The sequence below is a fragment of the Colobus angolensis genome, unplaced genomic scaffold (assembly GCF_000951035.1).
Source record: "Colobus angolensis palliatus isolate OR3802 unplaced genomic scaffold, Cang.pa_1.0 Scaffold34, whole genome shotgun sequence".
Classification (NCBI taxonomy): Eukaryota; Metazoa; Chordata; class Mammalia; order Primates; family Cercopithecidae; genus Colobus; species Colobus angolensis.
The window spans coordinates 262,432-271,829 of NW_012116710.1; the positions used below are offsets into that span (position 1 = coordinate 262,432).

Sequence of the window (9,398 nt, forward strand, 5' to 3'; positions counted from 1 at the left end):
ACCCACACACTCACAGACATGTACCACCATGCATTTGTTAGGCTACAACCTAATGAGCTTGCCATTTTCAATCATCTAGGCTCCTCATTATTCGGTAGCACCAAAATTGGGTTCACCGCAATAGTAGAATTTCATGTGCAGTACTAAGTCAGCTATGAATCACAAATAGTTACATTTCATCCAAGACAAAGCTCCAAAACCTTTTCTCTGCACATTCTCTGTGGTAGGTGAAATGACATCTATGCGGGTCCCTTGCACACCACAGTAAGGGTAGCAGAGAATATGCAATGACTAAGGAAGAGATAAAAGAAGAAAGGGACAAAGAGTGAAAAGAAGAGTGGAAAGAAAAGGGAGAAAGACTAAAAGTAATCAAAACATTTAAAAAGACAAATGTGCCTCCAGAATCTGCGAACCCCCGTCAGTGTCGCATCCCCAGCCCGCCGCCAAGGCTGCCTACAAATTGGTGCTGATCCAGCACACGAGAGTGTATGGAATCTGGAAAACCACTTCAGCGGCTGGTACAACACTGACCTGAGCCCAGCGGGCCATGAGGAGGTGAAGTGCAACAGGCAGGCGCTGTGAAAAGCTGGCTGAGTTTGACATCTGCTTCATCTCAGTGCAGAAGAGAGTGATCCAGACCCTCTGGACAGTGCTAGATGTCATTGATCAGACGTTGCTGCCAGTAGTGAGAATTGGTGCCTCAATGAGCGGCACTATGGGTGTCTGACTGATCTCAAAAGCAGAAACTGCTGCAAAGTATGGTGACGCCCAGATGAAGATCTGGAGGCACTCCTATGATGTCCCACCACCTCTGATGGAGCCCAACCATCCTTTCTACAACATCAGTAAGAATCACAGGTTTGCAGACCTCACTGAAGATCCGCTACCCTCCTGTGAAAGTCTGAAGGACACTATTGCCAGGGCTCTGCGCTTTTGGAATGAAGAAATAGTTCCCCAAATCAAGGAGGGGAAACAGGTACCAATTGCAGCCCATGCCAACAGCCCCCAGGGCATTGTCAAGCATCTGGAGGGCCTCTCTGAAGAGGCTATCATGGAGCTGAACCTGCCCACTGGTATTTCCATTATCTATGAATTGGACAAGAACTTGAAGCCCATCAAGCGCCTGCAGTTCCTGGGTAATGAAGAGACCATGCATAAAGCCATGGAAGCTGTGGCTGACCAGGGCAAGGCCAAGAAGTAAAGGCCAGCGGGCAGGCTACTGTCCCCAGGGGCACCCTGCCTGCCCATCGCATCGCTCTGCCCCTCCCTCCTACACATGTCACACTGACCACATCTGTAGGCATCTTGAGCTGTAATTGCAGATGGGGACCAGTGGCTCCCATTTTCATTTTAGCCATTTTGTCTCCTGCACCCACTCCCTTCATACAATCTAGTCAGAAGAGCATTTCTAGGGCATGGGGTCTCAGCCCAAGCTGTGGAAAAGCTCCTCTGTTCCAAGAGAGTCTAAAGGTAGTGACCTGGGTTTTTACAAGTGCTTTGTTTACTAAGGACTTGTGGGTAGGAACCAGGCTAAGCCATGACCAATGAAGCAAGACAGCCTGTCTGCCCCCAGGAACTAGTCCTGTGCTCTTACGTAGTTAAGCCACTGCCTGGGGGCTCCAGTCATTCCAGTGGAAGATGAATGTTAACCTGCATGGTGATGTGACAACTGTTTCTTCCCTGACCCCAGAGAAGCTGGCTCTAGAAGGTTAGGATCAATCCTGAATTTAGTTTATGTGTTACATTTACTTTTATTTTTTAAAAAAGGTATAGTATATATAAATAATGCAAAACAATAACCCTTCTGGGATTTCTCGTGGCAGCTGAAATAGTCCTACATGTGGTCATCAGAAAATAAGCCATTCCTCACACCAATATGGGATAAGCTCCCTGACCTCTGAGGGTTAGAAGTGCTTCCTGCTGTGTGTTTTGGAATCCCTCCCCAGCCGTGTTTCGTGACAATGAAATGCCTCTTGGTCCTGTCCAAGTGTATCTTTCTCTGACTGATTTCTGAATCATGTTCTAGTTGCTTGGCCCTGACACATGGGTCCAGTGTTCATTTGAGCATAACAGTACCAAATCCTTTTTCCTGATCTGTATAATAAAGGAGTGATGTGCAAAAAAAAAAATGAAAGAAAGAAAGACAAATGTGAATAATTTCATTTGTTACAGCACTCAGTTGCCATAGCTTATATTTATTGAGTGCCATCTACTCTGTCAGACACTGTCCTAAGTGCTTTATGTGCATAATTTAATTCAGTCAACACCTATTCATTGCACATCTTGTGTGTGCCAGGCACTTTTCTAAGCAAAGAATATTCTGTAGAGAACAAAACAGATGAAAATCTCCTTATTGGAGCTTACATTTCAGTAGGGAAGGTCTTATTTAATCATCACAACAAGGAAAAGAGATAGGAAAGGCAAGGAGAGAGGGAAAGGATATGTATGGACAGAAAAAGAGAATTTAGGGTGGGGAATGCAAAGGAGAAGAAGGTTAAAGTATCATCTTCAAGGCTTTGAGATGCTAGATGAAATGGATAAGTCCCTGTCCATGCCTCAAACTCTTCAACATAATGGCTAGGAAGGTCCCAGTACAATGGATTTAGTGAAAAGTCTGAGTTGTAAATACCTTTGAAGAAATAGGCTTCCACATAATTTCAAATGTAGATGGTAGTTTGAGGTGCTAACAAAGTCTTTCTGAATAGACTTTCTGAATAGTCTTTCTGTTTTAATAAAGAAATCAGACATATTTGTAATAAGCAGTGTTCATTTGCACATGTAACTCTTGTTTCTTCCAGCTATTCTGGTAAAAGGGAAAAAAAAAATCCGTGGTCTAAGAAATGATGAGCCAGCTAGCTGGCTGAATTTCTCACCAGCACCAACTGTAATATTAATAGATACCATTAACTGAGAACTTACTATTTGCTACATAACAAACTATCCCAAAACTTAGTAGTTTACCACAATGATTTATTATTTCTTGTCATCCTGGGGGTTGGCAGGTGAGTTCTGGGCTCACCCAGGCTTGCTCATGTGACTGTAGTCAGATGGTGGGCTCTGCTGGGATGCTGGCTCCCTCATGCCTCTTTTTTCATGTGGTCTTTCAACATGCAAGAGTCTAGGCTGGGCTTCTTTACATAGAGGCAAGAGCAGTCCAAGAGAGGAAAAAAGGAAGCTCCTGCAACCTAGACTTGGAATTAGCCAATGACACATCTGCCACATTCTAGGAGGTCAAAGCAAATCATAAATCCAGCCTAGATTCCACCTCTTGTAGAAAGCAATAATGGTACTTACAACCATGAGAAGAATTGTTGAAAAACCTCTGTAGGCAATCTACTTCATTTGCCATGTGCCAGAAACTTTACCTTATCTCAGTGAAACTTCCCAGCAATTTATGTGATAGTTACCATTTTATTCCTATTTTCCAGTCAAGGAAAATGTTCCTGAAAGGCTAAATACCCTTTGGCAAGTTGGTGGAAGATCTAGGACCAAGCTTAATCACCTTAGAGTTCCAATTCACAAACATCCCTCAATATGAAGGTCAGTAGAGCTAAAGGGATTGAACCCCACATTCCCTCCTCCCTGAGGGAAGAAGAAGAGCCTAGTACAGCCACATGCTGCATAACAAAGCTTTAGTGAATGCATGGATCGTATATACAAAAGTGGTCCCATAGGATTAGAATACTCGATTTTTCCTGTACCTTTTCTATGTTTAGATACACATACACTTACCATTGTGTTACAATTGCCTACAGTATCCACTACAGTAACATACTGTCAGGTTTGCAGCCTAGGAGCAATAGGCTATATCAAACAGCCTACGTGTTGTCAAATTATACCCCCAGTTAACAGAAAAATGGACTCCCTGTGGCTCAAAAGTAAAAACAGACCCAAGGGGCCATGGAAGGGTGAGGGAGCAGTCAAGCTCTTTGTGTCCTTAGAGAATGTTGCAAAACCTGTTTTTCTGCAACCAAGTCAAAGAAGAGTTCCTGGAAACAACGGCAGCTGGGAATTTCCCAGTTGACCACCAAAAGACCACCTCCTGCCAACCGACATGTGGGGCTTTAAGGCCATCCAATTGAGACTCTGTTCCTGACTCCCCTGCCCTCTGGTTTTTGCCTTTATAATCTCTAACTTTCTGCCCTGCTTGGAGCCCACTGTTTTATACCTGGGGCTGCATTTCCCCAATCTGCAGATTGTTTTTTACAGAAAATAAAACCCTCCCTTTTTCCTCCACAGTTGTCATGGCCTTTTTTATTTATTTATTTTGAGATAGAGTCTCACTCTGTCGCCCAGGCTGAAGTGCGGTGGCAGGATCTCAGCTCACTGCTGCCTCCACCTCCCAGCTTCAAGTGATTCTCCTGCCTCAGCCTCCTGAGTTCCTGAAATTACAGGCGTGCACCACTACACCTGGCTAACTTTTGTACTTTTAGTAGAGATGGGGTTTCACCATGTTGACCAGGCTGGTCTCAAACTTCTGACCTCAGGTGACCCACCCACCTCAGCCTCCCAAAGTGCTGGGATTACAGGCATGAGCCACCATACCCGGCCTCATGGTCTTTTGTTAACAGTGTGTAGTTGGCTATACGATGTAGGTTTGTGTTAAGTACACCCTATGATATTCGCACAATGACAAAATCACCTAACAGCACATTTCTCAGAACGTATCCCCTTCTTTGAGCAATGCATGTCTGTAGTTAAGAGCTCTGCAGCTGGTGTCAGGCCACCTTGGTGTGCATTTGAATCTTGGCTCTAAGTCGCATCAACTCTGTGACTTTAGTCCAGTTAGTTAGCCTCAATTTCATCACCTGTGTAACACGGCTAGTAAGAATATCTAGTCCCATAGACTATTATGTGACATACAGGTAAAACTCTGCCTCAACTGAGTATGTGCTCTGGAAATGTTGATTTCTGTTGTTCCCTGAGTGTCCTGATTGGTTTACCCTAAATCAAGCAGTACTACAGTCCCAAAGCCACAGTCTCTAGGGCTGTTGCTGATGCTGAGCCTATGTGGCTTTATCATCATTGTCCCTGGTGATCTTGCTGCTGATTCTGCCTCCCAAATTGGCCCCATGTTGCTGCTGCAGTGACCACTGCTGAGGGATCCTGTCCCTTTCTTTGTTCATTTGTTGTGCTTTCTGCTTCCTGCAGCTGCCCCCTTTGTGCAGCAGATCTGGTGGCTATCCATGTTTACCTACAACATTCTCCCTTGTCAGTGCTCTTTTCTTTCCTCTGATTTCACAAAGGGAGAAGGGAATGAAAGTTTCCCTGATTCAAGACATTCGCTGTATTTGACTCCTATACTAACTTAATTTGTGTTTTCTGTGCTTTGCAAGAGCAGTGTTTCAGCAGGAGGAACCACTAGGTGGCAGGGGTGCTGCATTCCCCAGCTCAAGACCTTCTTCCAGTAATCTCAGTTATAAGGATACAGTTCCTTTCCAAACGAATGAGCTGCTTTTAAATCAACTTACTTATCAATATGAAATTCAAGGAGAAGAATAAATTTCATATACATTCTCCTGAAAATTTACTGTGATGGCACTAAGTCCACCAGCAAGTTCTCACAGGGGTTATGTTACTAAAGCGGTTTTATAGCCTTTGGCTTAAAAGGGCACGGGAAAAGTAAATAAGCCTCTGCTTGCTTAGGGCACAGCCAAAGATGACTGTATTTCCCTTTAGTTGTTAACACCTGACAGGACAAAGGTCCTCCGGGTTAAAGGTTCATGGACTCCTAGGCTATTATTTCATTAAGATTATATTAATAGATATATCTCTTATTTCCCAATGAGGTCCCAAAAGGTTTTCTTGAGGGAGATGGAATTTCAGTAGCGTACTGAATGAAAAGCAGGTGTAGGGGCATCCTTCTTTCAATTACATCCCCACAGGAATCCAACTGGCTAAGTGGGATCTTCTTTTAACAAAATAGATTGGGGAGTACAAGGAAGAGAGGAGAGGTAAAGGCCAGGAGTGCTAATGAAATCCTCGTCTCACAGTGCGGGGGATCAAGAGATGTTGTATATAGCTGACAGAACAAGAAGATGTTTCATACTAACATATCCCTTACACTTACAAAGGTAAATTTAATGTAGAGGAACAAACTACATTGGGTTGTAGCTATAATGGCAGGAGAAGGAAGGGGAAGATAGAACGGTGGTTATGTTAATAGGCTAAATTTCAAGTACCATAGCAGAGTCCACAGATAATAGCAAAAATTGAAAAAGTAAGAAATGGCACCACAAACATGTCTTTTGGAGCCATGAAGGTAATCACCATAGAAACAAAAAGCAGAGGCCGGGCGTGGTGGCTCAAGCCTGTAATCCCAGCACTTTGGGAGGCCGAGACGGGCGGATCACGAGGTCAGGAGATCGAGACCATCCTGGCTAACACGGTGAAACCCTGTCTCTACTAAAAAATACAAAAATCTAGCCGGGCGAGGTGGCAGGCAGGGGCCTGTAGTCCCAGCTACTTGGGAGGCTGAGGCAGGAGAATGGCGTAAACCCGGGAGGCGGAGCTTGCAGTGAGCTGAGATCCGGCCACTGCACTCCAGCCTGGGTGGCAGAGCGAGACTCCGTCTCAAAAAAAAAAAAAAAGAAATCACCTAGTAACTGCTTCCATTCCTGCTCCCTAACATTGTCCAGGCAGCAGCCAGTGTGACTGTTTGTTTGTTTGTTTGTTTCGGTAAGGCATGGTGATAATTTGTGAAACACTGACTTGTATGATGCACTCATCCCATCTCTCTTCTACCTCTATCCTGCTCACTCCTCTGCAGCCTCACCGGCCACCTGGCTATTCCTAGGCCGTGTTGAGTATGCTGTGGTCTTCTGCCTGGAATGCTCCCCTCCTGGCTATCTAAATAGCTTGCTCTGTTGTTTCATTCAGGGTCTACTTGGTCACCTTATCAAAGAGGCTTTACCTGACCACCTGATATACAATAGGCATATTCCTTCACCTCTCCAGCACTGTCTACCAACCACCTTGCTTAGTTTTTCTCCGTAATGCTTATTACCACAGAAATGTAATGTATGTATTTTCTGTATTATCTGTTTCTTCCATTAGAATACAGGTAATTTATAGAGTAAAGACATTTATTTCTCCCACTTCTGGAGGCTGGAAAGTCCAATGTCAAGGTGCTGGCATCTGGTGAGGGCCTTCTTGCTATGTCACCCCATGGCAGAAGGCAGAAGGGAAAGAGAACACACATGACAGGGAGAAGGGAGCGAAACTCATCCTTTTATCTGGAATCCACTCCTGCAATAATTAACCTACTTCCATGATAACAGCATTAATTCATTCATCTAGCCAGAGCCCTCATGACCTAATCACCACTTAAAGATCCCACTTCTCAACACTGTTCCACTGGGGATTAAGTTTCAAACACATGAACTTTGGTGGGACACATTCAAATCACAGTAACATACTACTGGTGAACAACACGTGCTAGAGCAATATTTCCTGAACTGTGAGACCTGTTTAGGGGACATAAATTTTTTATTTATTTATTTATTTTATTTTATTTTATTTTTTTGAGACAGAATCTCACTGTCACCCAGGCTGGAATACTATGGCACGATCTTGGCTCACTGCAACCTCCACCTCCCAGGCTCAAGCAATCCTCCCACCTTAACCTCCCAAGTAGCTGGGACCACAGATATGCCCTACCATGGCCAGCTAATTTTTGTACTTTTTGTAGAGATGACGTTTTGCCATGTTGCCCAGGTTGGTCTCAAACTCCTGAGCTCAAGCAACCCACCTGCCTTGGCCTTCTAAAGTGCTGGGATTACAGGCATAAGCCACTGTGACCAGCCTGGGACGTGATTTTAGATAGTACAAAGATAGGCATTAAATAACACTGCATCAGCTCAAAAGAATATCCCAGCACTTTGGGAGGCCGAGAAGGGCGGATCACGAGGTCAGGAGATTGGGACCATCCTGGCTAACACGGTGAAACCCCGTCTCTACTAAAAATACAAAAAAAAAACTAGCCGGGCGAGGTGGCAGGCGCCTGTAGTCCCAGCTACTCGGGAGGCTGAGGCAGGAGAATGGCGGGAACCCGGGAGGCGGAGCTTGCAGTGAGCTGAGATCCGGCCACTGCACTCCAGCCTGGGTGACAGAGCGAGACTCCGTCTCAAAAAAAAAAAAAAAAAAAGAAAGAAACAAAAAGCAGAAGTGGCTAATTGTCCTTGCCTCTCTCTGCAGGAGAGGAAGGAGGTGGGCAAGGGAGTGGCTGTACTATCTGACTTTCTACCCAGGACCTTGTTTTACTTTAAGAACAGGCAAAGAGGCCGGGAGCGGTGGCTCATGCCTGTAATTCCAGCACTTTGGGAGGCCGAGACGGGCGGATCACGAGGTCAGGAGATCGAGACCATCCTGGCTAACACGGTGAAACCCCGTCTCTACTAAAAAATACAAAAAACTAGCCGGGCGACGTGGGGGCGCCTGTAGTCCCAGCTACTCGGGAGGCTGAGGCAGGAGAATGGCGTGAACCCGGGAGGCGGAGCTTGCAGTGAGCTGAGATCCGGCCACAGCACTCCAGCCTGGGTGACAGAGCGAGACTCCGTCTCAAAAAAAAAAAGAATATTTTCTTTTTCATGATTTAATCTCTCTCATTATGTCAAGAAAATCTCATTATTGCTAGTTTGTCTCTAATATTTGTAATTTATATTTATTTATATTATTTTATTTTGGGGAGTGGGTGTGGTGGCTCATGCCTGTAATCCCAGCACCTTACAAGGCCAAGGCAGTCAGATCACTTGAGCTCAGTTCAAGACCAGCCTGGGCAACATGGCAAAACCCCATCTGTACTAAAAATACAAAAATTAGCCAATCATGGTGGTGTGAGCCAGAGGCTGAGGTGGGAGAGTCACTTGAGCCTGGGAGCCAGAGGTTGCAGTGCGCTGAGATCGCATCACTGCACTCCAGCCTGGGCAACAGAGTGAGACCTCATCTCAAAATATACACACATTTTTTTTTATTGATAATGGGATCTCACTATGTTTTCTGTCTCTATATATTTGCCTATTCTGGATATTTCATGTAAATAAAATCATGTAGGTATGTATGTGGTCTTTCGTGTCTGGCGTCTTAGCATAATATTTCAAAAGTCCATCCATATTGTAGCATGTATCTGATGGTCTTAAACTCCTAGGCTCAAGTGATCCTCCCACTTCTGCCTCCCAATTAGCTGGGAATACGGGCACACACCACCATACCTGGCTTGATAATTTATCCTTAAAGAATACAGAATGTTACTCTTCTGGGGAGTATGTAAAAGCAAAAAAAAAAAAGAGTATAAAATGGGCCTTACATTAGAGCCTGTGCAAGGAACAGTGTCTGACCAGAATTTAATAACTTTGTTTTGTTTTCATTGTATTTACTCTTTTTTTTTTTTTTTTTTTTTT

At 44.6% G+C, this 9,398-nt stretch overlaps 1 protein-coding gene across 1 annotated transcript; it reads left to right on the plus strand.

Annotated features, from left to right (window-relative positions):
* The first annotated feature begins 395 nt into the window (after window positions 1–395).
* Window positions 396–1,457, plus strand: LOC105519051 (phosphoglycerate mutase 1-like). The gene has a single exon (XM_011952220.1). It carries the CDS (start codon window positions 773–775, stop codon window positions 1,199–1,201), a length of 429 nt encoding a protein of 142 aa, XP_011807610.1. The 5' UTR covers window positions 396–772; the 3' UTR covers window positions 1,202–1,457.
* Window positions 1,458–9,398: the final 7,941 nt, after the last annotated feature.

What these genes read in the sequence shown, in the direction of transcription:
- LOC105519051 (XM_011952220.1), top strand. Translation starts at nt 773, where the DNA reads ATGAAGATCTGGAGGCACTCCTATGATGTCCCACCACCTCTGATGGAG.